We start from the raw sequence: 25091 nt of genomic DNA on the forward strand, positions 1-25091 counted from the left end.
TTTCATGCATGTTAACATTAGAAGCCTCCTCCCTAAGTTTGTTCTATTCACTGCTTTAGCACACTCTGCCAACCCGGATGTTCTAGCTGTGTCTGAATCCTGGCTTAGGAAGACCACCAAAAATTCAGACATTTTAATTCCAAACTACAACATTTTCAGACAAGATAGAACTGCCAAAGGGGGCGGTGTTGCAATCTACTGCAAAGATAGCCTGCAGAGTTCTGTCCTACTATCCAGGTCTGTACCCAAACAATTTGAACTTCTACTTTTAAAAATCCACCTCTCTAAAAACAAGTCTCTCACCGTTGCCGCCTGCTATAGACCACCCTCTGCCCCCAGCTGTGCTCTGGACACCATATGTGAACTGATTGCCCCCCATCTATCTTCAGAGTTCGTGCTGCTAGGCGACCTAAACTGGAACATGCTTAACACCCCAGCCATCCTACAATCTAAACTTGATGCCCTCAATCTCACACAAATAATCAATGAACCTACCAGGTACCTCCCCAAAACCTTAAACACGGGCACCCTCATAGATATCATCCTAACCAACTTCCCCTCTAAATACACCTCTGCTGTCTTCAACCAAGATCTCAGCGATCACTGCCTCATTGCCTGCATCCGTAATGGGTCAGCGGTCAAACGACCTCCACTCATCACTGTAAAACGCTCCCTGAAACACTTCTGCGAGCAGGCCTTTCTAATCGACCTGGCCGGGGTATCCTGGAAGGATATTGATCTCATCCCGTCAGTAGAGGATGCCTGGATATTTTTTTTAAATGCCTTCCTAACCATCTTAAATAAACATGCCCCATTTAAGAAATTTAGAACCAGGAACAGATATAGCCCTTGGTTCTCCCCAGACCTGACTGCCCTTAACCAACACAAAAACATCCTATGGCGTTCTGCATTAGCATCGAACAGCCCCCGTGATATGCAGCTGTTCAGGGAAGCTAGAAATCATTATACACAGGCAGTTAGAAAAGCCAAGGCTAGCTTTTTCAAGCAGAAATTTGCTTCCTGCAACACTAACTCAAAAAAGTTCTGGGACACTGTAAAGTCCATGGAGAATAAGAACACCTCCTCCCAGCTGCCCACTGCACTGAAGATAGGAAACACTGTCACCACTGATAAATCCACCATAATTGAGAATTTCAATAAGCATTTTTCTACGGCTGGCCATGCTTTCCACCTGGCTACTCCTACCCCGGACAACAGCACTGCACCCCCAACAGCAACTCGCCCAAGCCTTCCCCATTTCTCCTTCTCCCAAATCCATTCAGCTGATGTTCTGAAAGAGCTGCAAAATCTGGACCCCTACAAATCAGCCGGGCTAGACAATCTGGACCCTTTCTTTCTAAAATTATCTGCCGAAATTGTTGCCACCCCTATTACTAGCCTGTTCAACCTCTCTTTCGTGTCGTCTGAGATTCCCAAAGATTGGAAAGCAGCTGCGGTCATCCCCCTCTTCAAAGGGGGGGACACTCTTGACCCAAACTGCTACAGACCTATATCTATCCTACCGTGCCTTTCTAAGGTCTTCGAAAGCCAAGTCAACAAACAGATTACCGACCATTTCGAATCTCACCATACCTTCTCTGCTATGCAATCCGGTTTCAGAGCTGGTCATGGGTGCACCTCAGCCACGCTCAAGGTCCTAAACGATATCTTAACCGCCATCGATAAGAAACATAACTGTGCAGCCGTATTCATTGATCTGGCCAAGGCTTTCGACTCTGTCAATCACCATATCCTCATCGGCAGACTCGACAGCCTTGGTTTCTCAAATGATTGCCTCGCCTGGTTCACCAACTACTTCTCTGATAGAGTTCAGTGTGTCAAATCGGAGGGTCTGCTGTCCGCACCTCTGGCAGTCTCTATGGGGGTGCCACAGGGTTCAATTCTTGGACCGACTCTCTTCTCTGTATACATCAATGAGGTCGCTCTTGCTGCTGGTGAGTCCCTGATCCACCTCTACGCAGACGACACCATTCTGTATACTTCCGGCCCTTCTTTGGACACTGTGTTAACAACCCTCCAGGCAAGCTTCAATGCCATACAACTCTCCTTCCGTGGCCTCCAATTGCTCTTAAATACAAGTAAAACTAAATGCATGCTCTTCAACCGATCGCTACCTGCACCTACCCGCCTGTCCAACATCACTACTCTGGACGGCTCTGACTTAGAATACGTGGACAACTACAAATACTTAGGTGTCTGGTTAGATTGTAAACTCTCCTTCCAGACCCATATCAAACATCTCCAATCCAAAGTTAAATCTAGAATTGGCTTCCTATTTCGCAACAAAGCATCCTTCACTCATGCTGCCAAACATACTTGTAAAACTGACCATCCTACCAATCCTCAACTTTGGCGATGTCATTTACAAAATAGCCTCCAATACCCTACTCAACAAATTGGATGCAGTCTATCACAGTGCAATCCGTTTTATCACCAAAGCCCCATATACTACCCACCGTTGCGACCTGTACGCTCTCGTTGGCTGGCCCTCGCTTCATACCCGTCGCCAAACCCACTGGCTCCATGTCATCTACAAGACCCTGCTAGGTAAAGTCCCCCCTTATCTCAGCTCGCTGGTCACCATAGCATCTCCCACCTGTAGCACACGCTCCAGCAGGTATATCTCTCTAGTCACCCCCAAAACCAATTCTTTCTTTGGCCGCCTCTCCTTCCAGTTCTCTGCTGCCAATGACTGGAACGAACTACAAAAATCTCTGAAACTGGAAACACTTATCTCCCTCACTAGCTTTAAGCACCAACTGTCAGAGCAGCTCACAGATTACTGCACCTGTACATAGCCCACCTATAATTTAGCCCAAACAACTACCTCTTTCCCAACTGTATTTAATTTTAATTAATTAATTTATTTAGCTCCTTTGCACCCCATTATTTTTTATTTCTTACTTTGCACATTCTTCCATTGCAAAACTACTATTCCAGTATTTTACTTGCTATATTGTATTTACTTTGCCATCATGGCCTTTTTTGCCTTTACCTCCCTTCTCACCTCATTTGCTCACATTGTATATAGACTTGTTTATACTGCATTATTGACTGTATGTTTGTTTTTACTCCATGTGTAACTCTGTGTCGTTTTATCTGTCGAACTGCTTTGCTGTATCTTGGCCAGGACGCAATTGTAAATGAGAACTTGTTCTCAACTTGCCTACCTGGTTAAATAAAGGTAAAATAAAATAAAAATAAAAAAACAGGCTAGTAATAGGGTTTGCAACAATTGCGAAGGATAATTTTAGGAACAGAGGGTCCAGATTGTCTAGCCCAGCTGATTTGTAGGGGTCCAGATTTTGCAGCTCTTTCGGACAGCCTTTCCTAGCCTCAGTGCCGTGGGCAGCTGGGAGGGGGTGCTCTTATTCTCCTTGGACTTTAGTGTCCCAGAACTTTTTGGAGTTGCTACTACAGGATGTAAGTTTCTGTTAGGAATGCAAAGGCTTGCTTTTTCAAACTGCCTGTGTATATGGGTTCCTAACTTCCCTGAAAAGTTGCATATCACGGGGGCTATTCGATGCTGATGCAGTACGCCACAGCATGTTTTTGTGCTGGTCAAGCGCAGTCAAGTCTGGAGTGAACCCAGGGCAAAATCGGTTCTTAGTTCTACTTTTTTTAAAATGCTGAGCTCTAGTCAATGAACAGCATTCTTGCATAGGTATTCCTATTGTCCAGATGGGATAGGGCAGTGTGATGGCGATTTAATCACCTGTGGACCTATTGGTGCAGTAAGCAAATTAAAGTGGGTCTAGGGTGGCAGGTAAGGTGGAGGTGATATGATTCTTGACAAGCCTCTCAAAGCACTTCATGATGACAGAACTGAGTGCTATGGGGTGATAGTAATTTAGTTAAGTTACCTTTGCCTTCTTGGGTACAGTAACGATGGTGGCCATATTGAAGCCCGTGTGTGCATATACAGTTGGAGTTGGAAGCTTACATACACCTTAGCCAAATACATTTAAACTTATTTTTTCACAAATCCTGACATTTACTTCCAGTAAAAATTCCTTGTCTTATGTCAGTTAGGATAAGAGGTCACGTTTTCATAACAATCGGAAATCGATATTTTTGGACACCGATTTGGCCGATTTAAAAAAAAAATATATATATATATATATATATATATATATATTTTTTTTTTATACACCTTTTATTTAACTAGGCAAGTCAGTTAAGAATACATCCTTATTTTCAATGATGGCCTAGGAACTGCCTTGTTCAGGGGCAGAACGACAGATTTTCACCTTGTCAGCTCGGCGGATTCAATCTTGCAACTAGTGCAACGCTTTAACCACCTGCCTCTCATTGCCCTCCACGAGGAGACTGCCTGTTACGCGAATGCAGTAAGCCAGGGTGAGTTGCTAGCTAGCATTAAACTTATCTTATAAAAAAAATCTATCATAATCACGTGTTAACTACACATGGTTGATATTACTAGTTTATCTAGCGTGTCCTGCATTGCATATAATTGATGCGGTGCGTATCGTTGCTCCAATGTGTACCTAACCATGAACATCAATGCCTTTCTTAAAATCAATACACAGAAGTATATATTTTTAAACCTGTATATTTAGCTAAAAGAAATCCAGGTTAACAGGCAATATTAACCAGGTGAAATTGTGTCACTTCTCTTGCGTTCATTGCACGCAGAGTCCGTGTATATGCAACAGTTTGGGCCGCCTAATTTGCCAGACTTTTACATAATTATGACAACATTGAAGGTTGTGCAATGTAACAGGAATATTTAGACTAATGGATGCCACCCCTTAGATAAAATATGCAACGGTTCCGTATTTCACTGAACGTCTTGTTTTCGAGATGATAGTTTCCGGATTTGACCATATTAATGACCTACGGCTCATATTTCTGTGTTATTATGTTATAACTAAGTCTAGAATTTGTGTAACCGATGTGAAATGGCTAGCTAGTTAGCGGGGTGTGCGCTAATAGCGTTTCAAACGTCACTCGCTCTGAGACTTGGAGTGGTTATTTCCCTTGCTCTGCATGGGTAACGGCTGCTTCGAGGGTGGCTGTTGTCGTTGTGTTCCTGGTTCGAGCCCAGGTAGGAGCAGGACGGAAGCTATACTGTTACACTGGCAATACTAAAGTGCCTATAAGAACATCCAATAGTCAAAGGTTAATGAAATACGAATGGTATAGAGGGAAATAGTCCTATAATTCCTATAATAATGACAACCTCATGTTAATAAAGACAAGACTCATGTTAAAAGGAACCACCAGCTTTCATGTGTTCTCATGCTCTGAGCAAGGAACTTAAATGTTATCTTTCTTACATGACACATATTGCACTTTTACTTTCTTCTCCAACACTTTGTTTTTGCATTATTTAAACCAAATTGAACATGTTTCATTATCTGAGGCTAAATAGATTTTATTGATGTATTATATGAAGTTACAACAATACTGAATGAACACTTATTTTAATTGTCATTATTACTAATGTAAAAAAAAATGGGCAAGTAATCTGAATCTGCTTTTTTTGGGGGAGTCCTCCAATAATCGGTATCGGCGTTAAATCATAATCGGTCGACCTCTAGTTAGGATCACCACTTTATTTTAAGAATGTGAAATGTCAGAATAATAGTAGAGTGATTTATTTCAGCTTTTGTTTCTTTCATCACATTCCCAGTGGGTCAGAAGTTTACATACACTCAATTAGTATTTGGTAGCATTGCCTTTAAATTGTTTAACTCGTGTCAAACGTTTCAGGTAGTCTTCCACAAGCTTCCCACAATAAGTTGGGTGAATTTTGGCCCATTCCTCCCGACAGAGCTGGTGTAATTGAGTCAGGTTTGTAGGCCTCTTTGCTCACACATGGTAATTCAGTTCTGCCCACAAATGTTCTATAGGATTGAAGTTGGGGCTTTGTGATGGCCACTCCAATACATTGACTTTGTTGTCCTTTGCCACAACTTTGGAAATATGCTTGTGGTCATTGTCCATTTGGAAGATCCATTTGCGACCAAGCTTTAACTTCCTGAATGATGTCTTGAGATGTTGCTTCGATATATCCACGTAATTTTCCTCCCTCATTATGCCATCTATTTTGTGAATTGCACCAGACCCTCCTTCAGCAAAGCACCCCCACAACATGATTCTGCCATCCCGTGCTTCACGGTTGGGATGTTGTTCTTCGGCTTGCAAGCTTCCCCCTTTTTCCTCCAAACGTAATGATGGTCTATATGGCCAAACAGTTCTATTTTTGTTTCATCAGACCAGAGGACATTTCTCCAAAAAGTACGATCTTTGTCCCCATGTACAGTTGCAAATCGTCTGACTTTTTATGGCGGTTTTGGAGCAGTGGCTCCTGCCTTGCTGAGTGGCCTTCCAGGTTGTGTTGATATAGGACTCATTTTACTGTGGATATAGATACTTTTGTACCTGTTTCCTCCAGCATCTTCACAAGGTCCTTTGCTGCGTGGTCCCATGGTGTTTATACTTGCGTACTATTGTTTGTACAGATGAACGTGGTACCTTCATGCGTTTGGAAATTGATCCCAAGGATGAACCAGACTTGTGTAACAGACTTCTGTTTCTGAGGTCTTGGCTAATTTCTTTTGATTTTCCCATGATGTCGAGCAAAGAGGCACTGAGTTTGAAGGTAGGACTTGAAATACATCCACAGGTACACCTCCAATTGACTCAAATTATGTCAATTATCCTATCCGAAGCTTCTAAAGCCATGACATTGTTTTCTGGAATTTTCCAAGCTGTTTAAAGACACAGCCAACTTATTTTATGTAAACGTCTGACCCACTGGAATTGTGATACAGTGAAATGATCTGTCTAAACAATTTTTGGAAAAATGACTTGTCATGCAAAACGTACAGTAGTGGCAAAACGTTATGAAAAACAAATATTTATTTTCACAAAGTTTGCTTCAGTTTCTTTAGATATTTTTGTCAGATGAAATACTGAAGTATAATTAAAAGCATTTCATAAGTGTCAAAGGCTCTCTTTGACAATTACATGAAGTTGATGCAAAGAGTCAATATTTGCAGCGCTGACCCTTCTTTTTCAAGACCTCTGCAATCTGCCCTGGCATGCTGTCAAGTAACTAGGGGTGGCAGGGTAGCCTAGTGGTTAGAGCGTTGGACTAGTAATCGGAAGGTTGCAAGTTCAAACCCCCGGGCTGACAAGGTACAAATTTGTCGTTCTGCCCCTGAACAGGCAGTTAACCCACTGTTCCTAGGCCGTCATTGAAAATAAGAATTTGTTCTTCACTGACTTGCCTAGTTAAATTAAGGTAACATTTTTAAAAACTTCTTTGCCACATTGATGGCAGCCCATTCTTGCATAATCTATGCTTGGAGTTTGTCAGAATTTGTGGGGGTTTTGTTTGTCCACCCACCTCTTGAGGATTGACCACAAGTTCTCAATGGGATTAAGGTCTGGGGAGTTTCCTGGCCATGGACCCAAAATATAGATGTTTTGTTCCCCGAGCCACTTAGTTATCACTTTTGCCTTATGGCAAGGTGCTCCATCATGCTGGAAAAGGCATTGTTCGTCACCAAACTGTTCCTGGATGGTTGGGAGAAGTTGCTCTCGGAGGATGTGTTGGTACCATTCTTTATTCATGTCTGTGTTCTTAGGCAAAATTGTGAGTGAGCCAACTCCCTTGGCTGAGAAGCAACCCCACACATGAATTGTCTCAGGCTGCTTTACTGTTGGCATGACACAGGACTGATGGTAGCGCTCACCTTGTCTTCTCCAGTCAAGCTTTTTTCAGGATGCCCCAAACAATCGGAAAGGGGATTCATCAGAGAAAATGACTTTACCCCAGTCCTCAGTACCCCAATCCCTGTACCTTTTGCATAATATCAGTCTGTCCCTGATGTTTTTCCTGGAGAGAAGTGGCTTCTTTGCTGCCCTTGACACCAGGCCATCCTCAAAGTCTTCGCCTCACTGTGCGTGCAGATGCACTCACCTGCCTGCTGCCATTCCTGAGCTCTGTACTGGTGGTGCCCCGATCCCGCAGCTGAATCAACTTTAGGAGACAGTCCTGGCGCTTGCTGGACTTTCTTGGGCGCCCTGAAGCCTTCTTCACAACAATTGAACCGCTCTCCTTGAAGTTCCTGATGATCTGATAAATGGTTGATTTAGGTGCAATCTTACTGGCAACAATATCCTTGCCTGTGAAGCCCTTTTTTGTGCAAAGCAATGATGACGACACGTGTTTCCTTCCAGGTAACCATGGTTTACAGGAAGAACAATGATTCCAAGCACCACCTTCCTTTTGAAGCTTTCAGTCTGTTATTCAAACTCAATCAGCATGACAGAGTGATCTCCAGCCTTGTCCTCATCAACACACACCTGTGTTAACGAGAGAATCACTGACATGATGTCAGCTGGTCCTTTTGTGACAGTGCTGAAATGCAGTGCTAATGTTTTTTGAGGGATTCAGTTCATTTGCATGGCAAAGAGGGACATTGCAATTAATCTGATCACTCTTCATAACATTCTGGAGTATATGCAAATTGCCATCATACAAACTGAGGCAGCAGACTTTGTGAAAAAATGTGTCATTCTCAAAACCTTTGGCCACAACTGTAGGTGTCCTAACCAACTTACCAAAACTATAGTTTGTTATCAAAAAATGTGTGGAGTGGCTGAAAAACAAGTTGTTTTTTTACACACACACACTGCAGTCAAAGTATTCCACATTTTGTTACACAGCCTTATTCTCAAATTGATTAAATTTAGATTTTTTTCCTCAATCTACAACATTACCTCAGAATTGTGAGACTCAATTGCGCTCAGGTGTGGCCTGTTTCCTTTGATCATCCTTGATGTTTCTACAACATGATTGCAGTCCACCTGTGGTAAATTCATTTGATTGGACATGATTTGGAAAGGCGCACACCTCTCTATATAAGGTCCTACAGTTGACAGTGCATGTCAGATTAACAACCAAGTCATGAGTTTGAAGGAATTGTCCGTAGAGCTCCGAGACAGCATTGTGTTAAGGCACAGATCTGGGGAAGGGTGCCAAATAACTTCTAAAGCATTGAAGGTCCTCAAGAACACAGTGGCCTCCATTATTAAATGGAAGCCATTTGGAACCACCAATACTCTTCCTAGAGCTGGTCGCCAGGCAATACTGAGCAATCGGGTTAGACGGGCCTTGGTCAGGGAGGTGACCAAGAACCCGATGGCCACTGACAGAGCTCCAGAGTTCCTCTGTGGAGATGGTTGTCCTTCTGGAAGGTTCCTCCATCTCTGCAGCATCCACCAATCAGGCCTTTATGGTAGCGTGGCCAGATAGAAGCCACTCCTTTGTAAAAGGCACATGACAGCCTGCTTTGAGTTTGCCAAAAGGCACCTTAAGGACTCTCAGACCATGAGACAAGATTCTCTGGTCTGATGAAACTTACATTGAATTCTTTGGCCTGCATGGCGGAAGGAGGAAAGGAAATGAGGAAATCTGGCACCATCCCTTTGGTGAAGCGTGGTGGTGGCAGCAGCATGATGTGGGGATGTTTTTCAGCTGCAGGGTCTGGGAGTCTAGTAAGGATCGAGGGAAAGACGAACGGAGCAAAGTACAGAGATCATTGGTGATAACCTGCTCCATAATGCTCAGGACCTCAGACTGGGGTGGAGGTTCACCTTCCAACAGGACAACGACCTCAAGCACACAGCCCAGACAATGCAGTTGTTGCTTCGGGACAAGTCTCAATGTCCTAGAGTGGCCAAGCCGGCGGCCCATACTTGAATCCGATTGAACATTCCTGGAGGAACCTGAAAATGGCTGTGCCGCGACTATCCTCATCTAACCTGACAGAGCTTGAGAGGATCTGCAGAGAAGACTGGGAGAAACGCTCCAAACACGTTTGCCAAATTTGAAGCGTCGTACCCAACAAGAATTGAGGCTGCAATCACTGCCAAAGGTGATTCAACAAAGTGCTGAGTAAAGTGTCGGAATACTTATGTAAATGTTATTTCTGTTTAAAAAAAAATATATACATTTCTATACCCTATATTTTGTTATTATGAGGTATTGTGTAGATTTTTAGCTAATTAATGATACTTATAGCCTCTGTCTTTTGTGCAATACACAAGCTCCTCTGGCCTCCTTAGCTCTTGGAGTCCTTTGCAGGAAAAGCTAGACCATAATAGCTTGCTGGATATAATTGTTCTTGCATTTGTTATGGAAAGAGTATTCCAGGAGGGACGCAAGATAATTTCCCTGAATGTTAAATACTGCAGCCAATAGAACTCATGGTTGGAGAGAAGATCAAATGCATGATGGTCGGCTATAGCATTTATTTATTCAGACCATAACCATTCAATCTTCGTGAAGAGAAGTGATGCCTTCTGCATCTAATTCTAGTGCTATTATTCAAGGATGACAATAGAATGATTAAGATGAGGACAATTTATTTCATTTAACTGTTGGAAGGAATTAAGCTGTAGTGACGCCCAGCCCGTGAACGGGACCGTTATCCTCATCTGACACTAATTAGCATAACGCAACGGACATAAATCTTCCTATTCATTAAAATCACAAGTGAAATATATTGGAACACAGCTTAGCCTTTTGTTAATCACCCTGTCATCTTAGATTTTCAAAATATGCTTTACAGCCAACGCTAGACAAGCATTTGTGTAAGTTTATCATAGCCTAGCATAGCATTATGCCTTGCTAGCAGCAGGCAAACTTATCACGGAAATCAGAAAAGCAATCAAATGAAATCGTTTACCTTTGATGAACTTCAGATGTTTTCACTCACGAGACTCCCAGGTAGACAGCCAAAGTTCATTTTTTTTCCCCAAAATATTATTTTTGTAGGCGAAATAGCTCCGTTTGTTCTTCACGTTTGGCTGAGAAATCGCCCGGAAATTGCGATCACCACAACAAATATTCCAAATTGGCTCCATAATATCGACAGAAACATGGCAAATGTTGTTTAGAATCCATCCTCAAGGTGTTTTTCTGATATCTATTCAATAATATATCCGTTGGGACAATTCCTTTTTCTCTTGGACCGATTGGAGTAATGGCTACCTCTGCACTTTACGCGAGAATCTCTCTCGGAGCCACCATGTGACCACTTACGCAATATGCCCCCATACGGCTATTCTTCAACAGAAATGCGTAAAACTACGTCACAATGCTGTAGACACCTTGGAATACGTAGAAAGCGTAAGCTCGTTGATGGTACATTCACAGCCATATAGGGAGTCATTGGAACGCAGCGCTTTCAAAACCTGGGGCACTTCCGGATTGGAATTTTCTCAGGCTTTCGCCTGCAACATCAGTTCTGTTATACACAGACTATCTTTACAGTTTTGGAAACCTTAGTGTTTTCTATCCAAAGCTGTCAATTATATGCATATTCTAGCATCTTTTCCTGACAAAATATCCCATTTAAAACGGGAACGTTTTTTTCCCCAAAAATGAAAATACTGCCCCCTAACACAGAGGTTAAGCAACAATAGAAAGAGGTGGTGTAAATATTATGAAAGGTTGTGTGTGTGTGTGTCATAGGCCCTATTATATTTTAAAATCAAATTCTCTAGCCTATACTAGTATCTTTGTAGGCCGTATGTGTAGCACCATAATCGCATGTTCTGTTTTGCTTAATCATGGTTTAATGATGCGTCTTTCCAGTCCATATAGTACAGTAATACAGTTTACACATTCAAAGATGAGCCTACTGGTTAGTTTCATTTATTTACCCAAGAGAGCATATAGCGAGCTACGTTAATGTGCCTATGTCATGTATTGGATAACTGCACAATCATTTGGGCTTTGTCTCATTAAATGTCTTTAATGTAGGGCTCATGAAATGTATTTTAATATATTGCTCATCTGGCTCAGATAACATCAGGTTTGAGTTTCTATGCTAATCAAATCCAAACGTGTGTGTGTGTGTGTGCGCTTTATACTTTACCCGGGTTACCCGGGTAAAGTTGCCATGCAACTTATTATGTGACTTGTTAAGCAAATGTTTATTTAGGCTTGCCAAAAGGGGTTGAATACCTATTGACTAAAGACATTTTTAGCTTTTCATATTTTATTAATTTCTCAAAAAAATTAAAAATAATAATAATTTAAAGCATAATTCCACATTATGGGGTGTGTGTGTGTGTGTGTGTGTGTGTAGGCCAGTAATGACAAAAAGTCTATGATTTGTTATTATTGATGCGCTAGTCATTTTCTGTGTTCGGGCGATTCTTAAAAAAAAAAATTCAGCTGTCAGGACACCACTCTAAACTACTCCACTGCCAGGATGACATTTGAAATAACTTAATTGGCAAATTCATTTCAAGAAATGGGCATGTTGTAACTGAATCCTACTGCTACAATTGGATGGAGCGAGGCTGTAGCAACGCTCCCTTTTTAATATCTCTCGCCATCGCTCACATCACTTGTTGCTGTTTACTGCTAATATGAGAGATGGCTCAATGGCGATGAAATTTACTGCCAAGCCATACATGTGTGTAATATCTAGCAAGGAGAACAAGAGTAGAAAAGAAGAAATGGCGATCCACGTTCTGACATATACATCTGACCGTAATTTAGGAAGCGAGAACTAGGGATGCATGGATATATCAGTAAGCTAATCAGAACCGGACGATATTAGCTTAAAATGCCGGCATCGGCCCGACGTCTAGTTTAGCGCTGATGTGCAAATCCGATGTCGAAGCTGACGTGCATACCTATATAATGTAGGTAGATGACTTGATGACGCTGCGAAAAATACATCGCTACACGTGCAACACAGCATTCCTAACCTAGCCCACAATGTCTGCTGTGTGGATCTATTTTGAAGTTGCAAAGGAAGATAAAGGCCATATGCAACATTTGTGCTGCTATTATTTCCTGAGGGGAGAAAGTGAAATCGTTCAATACCACAAACCTAATTGCTCATTTGAAAGTGCATCACCCCCAGACGTTCAGCGACTACTTAGAATAATAGCAGAAAAAACGAAGCGCACACTTCAAATAACTAAACAAGTTCAAGTCGAACAGTCATTTGAAAGAGTAAGAACATTTCAGCGAGACAACTTGAAGGCGAAATCCATTAACGCCAAGATATTGGAATTTATTGCCCTTGACAAATTTTTACAATTTTATTTCACCTTTTATTTAACCAGGTAGGCTAGTTGAGAACAAGTTCTCATTTACAACTGCGACCTGACAATCAACCGTTCTGTCGTGGGTGATGGCTTTCACCATCTGGTCGAGCACCTTGAGCCCCGGTACACACTACCAAGTAGGTGCTATTTTTCAGATCTAGCCCTACCGGACTTACACAGTATTGTTGAAACGCACATCCATGGGCGTCACTGCTATTAGCTTCACAACTGACATTTGGACCAGCGATATCAGCCCCATAAGCATGCTGTCTGACAGCACAGTGGGTCAACAAGGATTTTGTACTGAGGAAAACCATATTGCATACTCAAGACTGCTGGTTCTCATACCGCGCCATTGCAATGGCATTTGAGAACATGTTTGAAACTTGGAAACATGAACACACTCCTAGCTCCATTCAAACAACTGACTCGAGAAATAAGCTCATCAACTGCATCTGCAGCAGACGTGATACCCTCTGTCATGGCATTGAAACGCCTGTTCAAAAAACTGCCAGCACAGACCGTGGGGTTAACTTGCAAAAGTACTCTACTAGAGGCTGTGAACAAGCGATTCGGTGGCATTCTCTCTGAGCCTCTACTGTGTCGCCACCATACTCCATGCTTGGTACAAGGACAGCTACTTCGATGCAGACAAGAAACATGGTTTACGTGAAATGTGAGAGACTGCTGGATCGGATGGAAAAGGACAGTGTGCACCGAGGAAGAGGCCACAGACAGAGCTGAAACTTCACTACTTGACATGTATGATGAAATCCTGGTTGAGAATGAAACAACTGAACAAATTAACAAAACAGCACAGCATGTAAGTGAAATAAATTGTTTTACTGGTGACGGGGACATGCGTAAATGACAATATGTCTCTGTAATAAAGCCCTATTGTGTGGAAAAGGTCACTGATTGGCTGGGCCTGGCTCCCAATATTTTAGGGCCGAATGAAATTATTTGAACTGACTGACTTTCCTTATAGGAACTGTATCTCAGCGAGATCTTTGAAATTGTTTCATGTTGCATTTTTATATTCAGTATAATTGTATGCTAATTTAAATGTTTGGGACGTGTCTCTTTTTCCACAGCAGGGGCATACTACCCGGCCCAACAGCAGTACACGCCCTCCTTGCCGGCTGCTCCGGGTATCATGAACCCTCCCCCCCAGCAGCAGCAACTACCTCCACAGCAACAGATCCAGCCCAAAAGGGAGCGCAAACAGGTACAGGTAAACTCATCGTCCCACCTCTACCTGTTATACACCACCTATATATACATCCACACAGGTAAACTCATCACCCCACCTCTACCTGTTATACACCACCTATATATACATCCACACAGGTAAACTCATCACCCCACCTCTACCTGTTATACACCACCTATATATACATCCACACAGGTAAACTCATCACCCCACCTCTACCTGTTATACACCACCTATATATATACATCCACACAGGTAAACTCATCACCCCACCTCTACCTGTTATACACCACCTATATATACATCCACACAGGTAAACTCATCACCCCACCTCTACCTGTTATACACCACCTATATATACATCCACACAGGTAAACTCATCACCCCACCTCTACCTGTTATACACCACCTATATATACATCCACACAGGTAAACTCATCACCCCACCTCTACCTGTTATACACCACCTATATATACATCCACACAGGTAAACTCATCACCCCACCTCTACCTGTTATACACCACCTATATATACATCCACACAGGTAAACTCATCACCCCACCTCTACCTGTTATACACCACCTATATATACATCCACACAGGTAAACTCATCACCCCACCTCTACAATACTGCTTTTTTTACTGCTTTCATATTGTTTTATTGAACAGATAGGATCACCAGGTCAGTCGGTGCGTTGGATTGGAACCCGTGCCCACTCTGGTAGTCGGTGCGTTGGATTGGAACCCCTGCCCACTCTGGTAGTCGGTGCGTTGGATTGGAACCCCTGCCCACTCTGGTAGTCGGTGCGTTGGATTGGAACCCGTGCCCACTCTGGTAGTCGGTGCGTTGGATTGGAACCCGTGCCCACTCTGGTAGTCGGTGCGTTGGATTGGAACCCGTGCCCACTCTGGTAGTCGGTGCGTTGGATTGGAACCCGTGCCCACTCTGGTAGTCTGTGCGTTGGATTGGAACCCGTGCCCACTCTGGTAGTCGGTGCGTTGGATTGGAACCCGTGCCCACTCTGGTAGTCTGTGCGTTGGATTGGAACCCGTGCCCACTCTGGTAGTCGGTGCGTTGGATTGGAACCCGTGCCCACTCTGGTAGTCGGTGCGTTGGATTGGAACCCGTGCCCACTCTGGTAGTCGGTGCGTTGGATTGGAACCCGTGCCCACTCTGGTAGTCGGTGCGTTGGATTGGAACCCGTGCCCACTCTGGTAGTCGGTGCGTTGGATTGGAACCCGTGCCCACTCTGGTAGTCGGTGCGTTGGATTGGAACCCGTGCCCACTCTGGTAGTCGGCGCGTTGGATTGGAACCCGTGCCCACTCTGGTAGTCGGCGCGTTGGATTGGAACCCGTGCCCACTCTGGTAGTCGGCGCGTTGGATTGGAACCCGTGCCCACTCTGGTAGTCGGAGCGTTGGATTGGAACCCGTGCCCACTCTGGTAGTCGGCGCGTTGGATTGGAACCCGTGCCCACTCTGGTAGTCGGCGCGTTGGATTGGAACCCGTGCCCACTCTGGTAGTCGGCGCGTTGGATTGGAACCCGTGCCCACTCTGGTAGTCGGCGCGTTGGATTGGAACCCGTGCCCACTCTGGTAGTCGGCGCGTTGGATTGGAACCCGTGCCCACTCTGGTATGCCGGCGCGTTGGATTGGAACCCGTGCCCACTCTGGTATGCCGGCGCGTTGGATTGGAACCCGTGCCCACTCTGGTATGCCGGCGCGTTGGATTGGAACCCGTGCCCACTCTGGTATGCCGGCGCGTTGGATTGGAACCCGTGCCCACTCTGGTAGTCGGCGCGTTGGATTGGAACCCGTGCCCACTCTTGTATGCCGGCGCGTTGGATTGGAACCCGTGCCCACTCTGGTATGCCGGCGCGTTGGATTGGAACCCGTGCCCACTCTGGTATGCCGGCGCGTTGGATTGGAACCCGTGCCCACTCTGGTATGCCGGCGCGTTGGATTGGAACCCGTGCCCACTCTGGTATGCCGGCGCGTTGGATTGGAACCCGTGCCCACTCTGGTATGCCGGCGCGTTGGATTGGAACCCGTGCCCACTCTGGTATGCCGGGGTCAGTGGCACTAACTGCAGGACCTCAGGCCAGCCCACGTAACACCTCCTACTTAGGTAGACAATCCGGTATCCTCATCCCAGAATGGACAGGTAACAGAACTGGAAACCCCAAGAGATGTTAAGGGCCTGATGTTCTACAGTCAAACTTCCCCATCAACCAGAGCAGCGTTTAAATACTTCAGTGATTCTCCCTAAAGGAAGTGAAGGACTGTGCTAATAAAGGGTGTCAATATTTTTTTTTAAACAAGCATAGTTTCAGTCAGTAAGGTGTGTCCAACACGGATGCCTTTTCCCCATCATCCACTGTGAAGGTTTAACAGTGCAGTTTTGGTCTACAGCTACAGTGTCTTCCTGTCTGACCTACACTCTTAAAGGTGGATGTGACAGGACTTGGGCTTGTGTGATGATGATTAACACTGTGATGTGGGTAGTGTTGCAATCTGTCCAGAAGATTCTAGATGGGCCTATTCCTCATGATTTATGTTCAGTCAGTGATTTGAATTAGATAACTGCAAGTGTTACAGTTATCTAATTCAAATCACAAACTGCTGTGACTCGAGCATGTTCTTTTAGGGCTGTAGTACTGATGTGCCTCTTCTCTGGCTGTTGGTGCAGGTGTCCTCAGCTGGTCTGTATTCATTTGTTCTGGCATTGATGGGGGAACGATAGTTACATCATTTATTATTTATCGAGGGAAGTCAGTTTAGGAAAGAAATCGTATTTACAATGATTGACTGCGCTGGGCCAATTGTGCGCCTCCCTATGGGACTCCTGATCACGACCGGTTGTGATACACCCTGGGATTGAACCATCTGTAGTGATGCCTCTAGCACTGCGATGCAGCGCCTTAGACCGCTGTACCACTCAAGGAACCCCGTATCACAATATTGTTTTGGATATTATATTGATACTTTTACTCAAAGTAACTTTGTAAAATAAATGTGTACCTGCGCTGACACTACTGTATTTTTCACCCTATAGCTTGGGAGGTGTTTAGTCCCAGGTTCCTTAGCTTAGTGATGAGCTTTGAGGTTACTATGGTGTTGAACGCTGAGCTGTAGTCAATGAATATTCTCACATAGGTGTTCCTTTTGTCCAGGTGGGAAAGGGCAGTGTGCAGTGCAATAGAGATGGCATCATCTGTGGATCTGTTTGGGCGGTATGCAAATTGGAGTGGGTAAAGGGTTTCTGGGCTAATGGTGTTGAGCCATTACCAGCCTTTCAAAGCACGTCATGGTTACGGACTTGAGTGCTACTGGTCTGTAGTCATTTAGGCAGGTTGCCTTTGTTCTTGGGCACAGGGTCTATGGTGGTCGGCTTGAAATATGTTGGTATTACAGACTCAATCAGGGACATGTTGAAAATGTCAGTGAAGGAACCTGCCAGTTGGTCAGCACATGCCCGGAGCACACGTCCTGGCAATCTGTCTGGCCCCGCAGCCTTGTGTATGTTGACCTGTTTAAAGGTCTTACTCACGTCGGCTACGGAGAGCGTGATCACAGTCGTCCAGAACAGCTGATGCTCTCATGCATGCCTCAGTGTTGCTTGCCTCGAAGCGCGCATAGAAGTGATTTAGCTCATCTGGTAGGCTCGTGTCACTGGGCAGCTCGCGGCTGTGCTTACCTTTTGTAGTCTGTAATAGTTTGCAAGCCCTGCCACATCTGACGAGCATCGGAGCCGGTGTAGTAGGATTCAATCTTAGCCCTGTATTGACGCATTGCCAGTTTGATGGTTTGTCGCAGGGCATAGCGAGATTTCTTGTAAGCTTCCGGGTTAGAGTCCTGCACCTTGAAAACGGCAGCTCTACCCTTTAGCTCAGTGCGACTGTTGCCTGTAATCCGTGGCTTCTGGTTGGGGTATGTACGTACAGTCACTTTGGGGACGACGTCCTCAATGCACTTATTGATAAATCCAGTGACTGATGTGGTGTACTCCTCAATGTCATCGGAAGAATCCCGGAACATGTTCCAGTCTGTGATAGCAAAACAGTCCTGTAGTTTAGCATCTGTTTCATCTGACCACTTTTTGCTCTTTTTCACTGGTGCTTCCTGCTTTAATTTTTGCTTGTAAGCAGGATTCAGGAGGAAAGAGTTGTGGTCAGATTTACCAAATGGATGGCGAGGGAGAGATTTGTACGCGTCTCTGTGTGTGGAGTACAGGTGATCTGGAATTTTTTTCCCTCTGGTTGCACATTTAACATGTTGATAGAGATTTTGTAGAACTGATTTCAGTTTCCCTGCATTAAAGTCTCCGGCCACTAGGTGCACTGCCTCTGGGTGAGTGATTTCCTGTTTGCTTATTTACTTATACAGTTGACTGAGTGCGGTCTTAGTGCCAGAATATGTTTGGTGGTAAATAAACAGCCACGAAAAGTATAGCTGAGAACTCTCTAGGCAAGTAGTGTGGCCTGCAATTTATCACAATATACTCTACTTCAGGCGAGCAAAATCTAGAGACTTCCTTAGAGTTCGTGCACCAGCTGTTGTTTACAAATATGCACAGACCGCCCCCCCTCGTCTTACCGGGGTGTGCTGTTCTATCCTGCCGGTGCAGTGTATATCCCGCTAGCTGAATATCCATGTCGTCATTCAACCACGATTCCGTGACACACAGGATATTACAGTTTTTGACTCGAGGCGACCATCTCTATCGGCACCATCTTTTGTCCTGCCCATTCACCCTCTGAATGGCACACATACACAATCCATGTCTCAATTGTCTCGAGGCTTATAAAAATCCTTCTTTAACCTGTGTCCTCCCCTTCATCTACACTAATGGGAATGGATTTAACAGGTGACATCAATAAGAGATCATAGATTTCACCTGGATTCACTTGGTCGCAATCATGGAATGAGGTGTTCCTAATGTTTTCTACACAGTGTGTAGTGAGCAATATGTTTGAAACATGAAATCAGTCAGTCGTGGCCAAAGGTTTTGAGAATGACACAAATATACATTTTCACAGTCTGCTGTCTCCGTGTCTTTAGATATTTTTGTCAGATGTTACTATGGAATACTGAAGTATAATTACAGGCATTTCATAAGTGTCAAAGGCTTTTATTGACAATTACATGAAGTTTATGCAGAGAGTCAATATTGCAGTGTTTACCCTTCTTTTCCAAGACCTCTGCAATCCGCCCTGGCATGCTGTCAATTAACTTCTGGGCCACATCCTGACTGATGGCAGCCCATTCTTGCATAATCTATGCTTGGAGTTTGTCAGAATTTGTGGGGGTTTTGTTTGTCCACCCACCTCTTGAGGATTGACCACAAGTTCTCAATGGGATTAAGGTCTGGGGAGTTTCCTGGCCATGGACCCAAAATATAGATGTTTTGTTCCCCGAGCCACTTAGTTATAACTTTTGCCTTATGGCAAGGTGCTCCATCATGCTGGAAAAGGCATTGTTCGTCACAATTGAACCGCTCTCCTTGAAGTTCCTGATGATCTGATAAATGGTTGATTTAGGTGCAATCTTACTGGCAACAATATCCTTGCCTGTGAAGCCCATTTTGTGCAAAGCGATGATGACGACACGTGTTTCCTTCCAGGTAACCATGGTTTACAGGAAGAACAATGATTCCAAGCACCACCCTCCTTTTGAAGCTTTCAGTCTGTTACTCAAACTCAATCAGCATGACAGAGTGATCTCCAGCCTTGTCCTCATCAACACACACCTGTGAGAGAATCAATGGCATGTCACCTGGTCCTTTTGTGGCAGGGCTGAAATGCAGGGGAAATGTTTTTTGGGGATTCAGTTCGTTTGCATGGCAAAGAGGGACATTGCCGTTAATTGCAATTCATCTAATCACTCTTCATAACGTTCTGGAGTATATGCAAATTGCCGTCATATAAACTGAGGCAGCAGACTTTGTGGAAATGTATATTTGACATTCTCAACTTTTGGCCACGACTGTACATATGATCGTGAGAATCGCAATTCGTATTGTATCAGTACCAAAGTATTGTCATAATATTGTATTCTGAGGTCCCTGGCAATTCCCAGTCCTACTGTCTATGGTGGACTTGGCTGGTCTGGTTTCTTAGTACCTCAATGGCAGACTACTGATCAAGTTTTCCTTTTGTTCTACTGCACTCTGTTGGACTGAACTGATTTGTCCCTGTGCTGATCTGACTAAAGTGGACCTGGCTGATCAGGTTAGACTGTGCTCTATGGTAGACTGATCTAGTCTGCAGCGCATCTGTTTTCTACGATGTGCCAGGTTTATCGAATTGAGTATCTGTGCTCTGTATGGTACGGTGGGTCTGGCTGATTTATCATTGGCTGTGGGAGCATGCAGCTTGCTGTGGTGGACTTTGGCCGGCCAAGCTGTCCTGTCCCACGCTGCTCAAGGTCCTTCAGAGACTCTCCCAGTCCCACTAGGAGGATGGTAGACAGGGGGACTGGAGAGGAAGCGCTGCAGCGGAACGCCCCGCAGTGAGTCATGCTTCAGCCAGTCTCTGAGTCACGCTGTGTCTTTCTATATGGTTTCAAACATGTCTGCTGGTATTCTGGCAAAAGAGTATGAAGTGTAAAGCTGTTTTTCAGCTGCGCTAAGCAGACTACTTAGTCGTAGCTGTGTTGTAACTGTGAGTAGTTGTATCTTTTTTTTATTTTGTTAACTACTGCCTTCAAGCAGTGCATTGGCCTGTATTTTCCTCCTTCTCCTCTGCTCTCCATAAAAAATGGTCTCCTCACTCTCTCTGGTCTCTGGGTAGAGGAAGGGGGAGTGAAAGGACATGTCAGCACATAGCTCAGCTCCACGTGGCTTCCATTCTCCTCCCCCTCTGAGCCGGAAGCACAATGGTTGACCTATCTCCTCCCCTTCTCTCTCTCGCTGTCTCTGCTGCTGCTTCTGTGGCATTCCCCGTCTCCCCTCTTCCATCCACTGCCCCTCCCTCTCCCCCAGGAAGAGGCTGAAATATTTAGGAGTGAGTGTGTGTGCACAGAATGACAGAAAAGCAGCTGGGAGAGAACATTTATTTTGTATTTATACATTTTTTGGCACTAGCCTGATCTTATTGGCCGAGTTTTATATTTTTTAAATATATTTTTCTCCCTGAAATCCCTCTTCCTTCTCCCCCCTCTCTTTGGCCCCCTTTGACTCTGTAGTTCGGTGGGCGGGGGCGCTTGCATTCCAGTGCTGCAGCTCCACACGGCCAGTCACTCTGGCTTCTATCGCTCGCTCTATACGTGTGTGCGCGAGCTGGGAACGAGGCTCTGCCCTGTTGGCTTTGCTCACTGAGTTGTTGAGGGAGTAGGCTACGTGCGTGTTCCCAGGCCGACAGCTCAACTCCGGCCCCAGGATGAGAGAGGCCTGCTAAGGACTCTGGAGCCTGTCCGTGTGTCAGGTAAATGACTCTACCAGTGGGGGACTGTGCTGTCTCACGCCTGTTGCTAACAACTCTTTGTGTGTGACAGAGAGAGGGGAGAGTTTGTGATAGAAAACATGTGGCTCTGTGTAAGGGCACGCCTTGTGAGTAATCCATTTTTCAGAAGTTTGAATGAGTACTGTACGATGTGCTTTTAAATAACATAAAATCTGGCTAGTTTTCTTGGTGTAGTTTGAGTGATCATATGGAGAGAGAAAAGAAAATGCACTGGAATTTGTTGACTTAGCTGAAGTTGAGTTTGTCAAATTTTGTTGGGTAAGAATTCGCTGAAACAAGGCAGCAGTCCGTGTAGAGATCTTTTTGTCATGCTGCATAGCTGTTGTGGGGCTGGTGTTTCTTGTGTCAGTATGTGAGAAATGTAGCTCTGCTGAATGAGAAGACTCTGCTAGGCCACAGTACAACAAGACTTTTGGAAACGGGGCCTAGCATCATAGAAAGCCGTTGTGACTGCTCTTCTCTTCAGCTTTCTCCTCCCTCTCTCTCCTTTACTCTCGCTCTTTCTCTCTTTTTTGCTCTCCCTCCTTTAGAAAGTGAATGAACCAAGAGCAAATAACACGTTTTTCTTTAAGGCTCTCACGCATTCTCTTGCTCCTGTTTTCTATATTGTTATTCTTGTATCCCTCACTGTTGTCTTGTGTCCTCTCTGTAGATCATAATACGAGACCCTAACCAGGGTGGTAGAGACATCACTGAGGAGATTATGTCAGGGGGCACTCGCAGTGGCACCACCCCCACACCCCCACAGGTGAGCGACGACTCTTCAGAGGTGAGCTACCGTACCCTCGTCACCAACCATCATCCCTTTACACACTAGCTACTATGCAGTCACGTAGCTGTCCAATATGAAAAGAAAATGTCTGCCCATCCATTGTTTCTAACCTGTCATATGGTTGTGTCCACTCGCATTCCCTGATGTTTGGGTGTTGTTCTGTCCCTCCTTTAGTCATCTGGATCAGAGGGCTCAGCCGTTGCCCAGGCCAACGGTGAGAACGTGACACCTGTCGTGGTCAGACCAGGTGAGTTGACCGAGGGGTCAGGTGATCTTGAAGGATGTAGCTGGCTGTCTCTCATTGGTTCACATTCAGTACATAGAAGTAATTTTTTGTGAATTTGAATAAATCACATTGACAAAATGCTCCATTGGGAAGGTCCCATGCATTTTGACCATCCAATAAGTGGGTAATAATCAAAAGATGATCAAATGACGAGGGTACATTTTAACATTAGTATGGTACTATTGACCACATCCTCAAGCATCTCTTTTCCTCGTCAGATGACAGAGGGAAACCTGCAGCCACACTCATCACTGGCCCCCCAGCCCTGTCTAAAACCCCTGAACTGGTCAAGACTGCCCCTGCCCCTACAGAGGTCAAACTCCCAGACACGGACAGTAAATCCCCTTCCTTACCCCAGGACCTACCCACACCCCCGCGGGTAACTACCACCCTCCACACTACTGCCCCTGGCACCCCCCCACCCCCAACTAGTCCCACTGCAGACATGATGGACGCACCAGCCCCGGCTGCTGCTCCAGCTCTATCTGCCCCTAAAGTGCCTGCTTACCCTGCACCCCTACGTGAACCCCGCCCCACTCCTGCAGCTGAGGAGCAGCCCTCAGCCGCTAAGGAGCCGCAGGAGGAGGTGAAGGAGAAAGAGGTAACGGAGGCTAGAGAAGTGACTACATCATCTAAACCTGAGCCTTCCCTTGCTCCAGTGACCAACTCTAGCAGCAGCACTAATGGTGTGTCTGCCACCCAGCCACTCCCAGAGGAGGAGCCAGTAGCCCTGTCCATCACCATGCCCTCCCTCCAGGCAGCAGAACCCCCGCTGGAGTCTCCCATCGCCCAGCCAGAGGAGCTCCGTCTGCCCAACGGCTTGCCGCTCCCCAGCTCCCGGGACCCTGAGAAGGTTTCTGCAGAGTTGTCTGAGTGTGACCTCAGCCCCATCGCTGAGCCCGAGGTGACCCCATTACAGAGGGAGGCACCCGCGCCTGTCGCCGCCACGGCAAAGCCCGACCCCGTCGTCCAGGCCACCGTTGCCCCCGTGGTCCTAGCGGAGACTGCTATTACTACAGCGGTAACCCCTCGCCAAATTGAAGAAGAGATGGACTCTCCACCATCACAGCGCACCATCCCACCCGGGGAGAATTCTATGCAAGGTCTGTATCAGTCTGACTCTCACTATCTCTATCTAGATCAGGTTTTCCCAAACTGGGGCAATGCCGTCAGGGGGAGGCCAAATAAAAATCTGATTACTATTTATTATTATTTTTTATTTATTCACGTTTTTAAACAGTCCATTTATATTTTCCAACGGGGCTTTACATTTGGTTTTGTTTTCTTGTTTCACTGCCAAAAATAAAGTTAAACCATCTAGTGTTCAGCAAAATAACATGTCAAATACAGGAAGCCTAGTCAAATAATTTACATCCAATCACATTAACCGTTACTCATCCAATCACATTAACCTTTACTCTCTCGTGGGAATTCCACTATGTAGCCAAATGTAGCTGCTGCTCATGTTGGTATCTGTACTGATGGTGCAAAAGCCATGACAGGGAGACATAGTGGAGTGGTAATGCGCGTGCAAGCAGTTGCTCCCGACGACACTTGGGTACACTGCAGCATCCACCGAAAGGCTCTTGCTGCCAAGGGAATGCCTGACAACTTGATAGATGTTTTGGACACTACAGGGACAATGTCAAATGTGAAGCACCTGAGTGAGTTGGGTGCGCAATTATGCAGGTACACAAACAACTTGATTTATTTTCCCTTTCATGCCCTGCTTCCAGTCCACTTATCTCTATCTGAACAAGAGAGCCTCATCGAAATTCTCTGAAAATGTAATCAGAAGCCACTGACAGATTTCTGAGTATCCTGCCTTGGCAAACTGCTGTTAAGACGCTGATGCACTTTGCAACCATGTACCTATGTGAGAGTGGATTCTCGGCCCTCACTAGCATGAAAACTAAATACAGGTACAGACTGTGTGGAATTTGTTTTAAGACTGACATTCTCTCCAATACAACCCAGCACTGCAGAGTTATGTGCATCCTTTCATGCACACTTCTCATTAACTTGTGGTGGTTTATTCACAATTTTTGATTAACAAATAAGGTTTTATATGTAAGATGGTTAAATAAAAAGCAAAATGATTGATTATTATATTATTTGTTCCCTGGTTCTATAAGAGCTCTTTGTCACTTCCTATGACCCAGGCTGTGACAAACTCACACTCATTCTTATGTTTAATACATTTATCTTAGTGTGTGTGTGTGTGTG

General features: G+C 45.0%; 1 protein-coding gene across 12 annotated transcripts in view; it reads left to right on the forward strand.

Moving 5' to 3' along the window:
* The window catches only part of LOC109882823 (eukaryotic translation initiation factor 4 gamma 1), a 70205-nt gene that overhangs the window by 31297 nt on the left and 13817 nt on the right, over nt 1-25091 (forward strand). For 8 of the 12 annotated variants that reach the window (XM_031795500.1, XM_031795505.1, XM_020474913.2 and 5 more), the window contains 4 exons: nt 14226-14365; nt 22460-22576; nt 22754-22826; nt 23084-23968. In XM_031795500.1, coding sequence (XP_031651360.1) covers nt 14226-14365; nt 22460-22576; nt 22754-22826; nt 23084-23968 — 1215 coding nt within the window. Of the gene's footprint in view, nt 1-14225; nt 14366-21466; nt 21769-22459; nt 22577-22753; nt 22827-23083; nt 23969-25091 lie in introns of those variants that run through there. The other 4 variants (XM_031795506.1, XM_031795504.1, XM_031795507.1 and 1 more) reach the window with 4 other exon arrangements.

The sequence above is a fragment of the Oncorhynchus kisutch genome, linkage group LG18, assembly GCF_002021735.2.
Source record: "Oncorhynchus kisutch isolate 150728-3 linkage group LG18, Okis_V2, whole genome shotgun sequence".
In the NCBI taxonomy this organism is placed as follows: domain Eukaryota; kingdom Metazoa; phylum Chordata; class Actinopteri; order Salmoniformes; family Salmonidae; genus Oncorhynchus; species Oncorhynchus kisutch.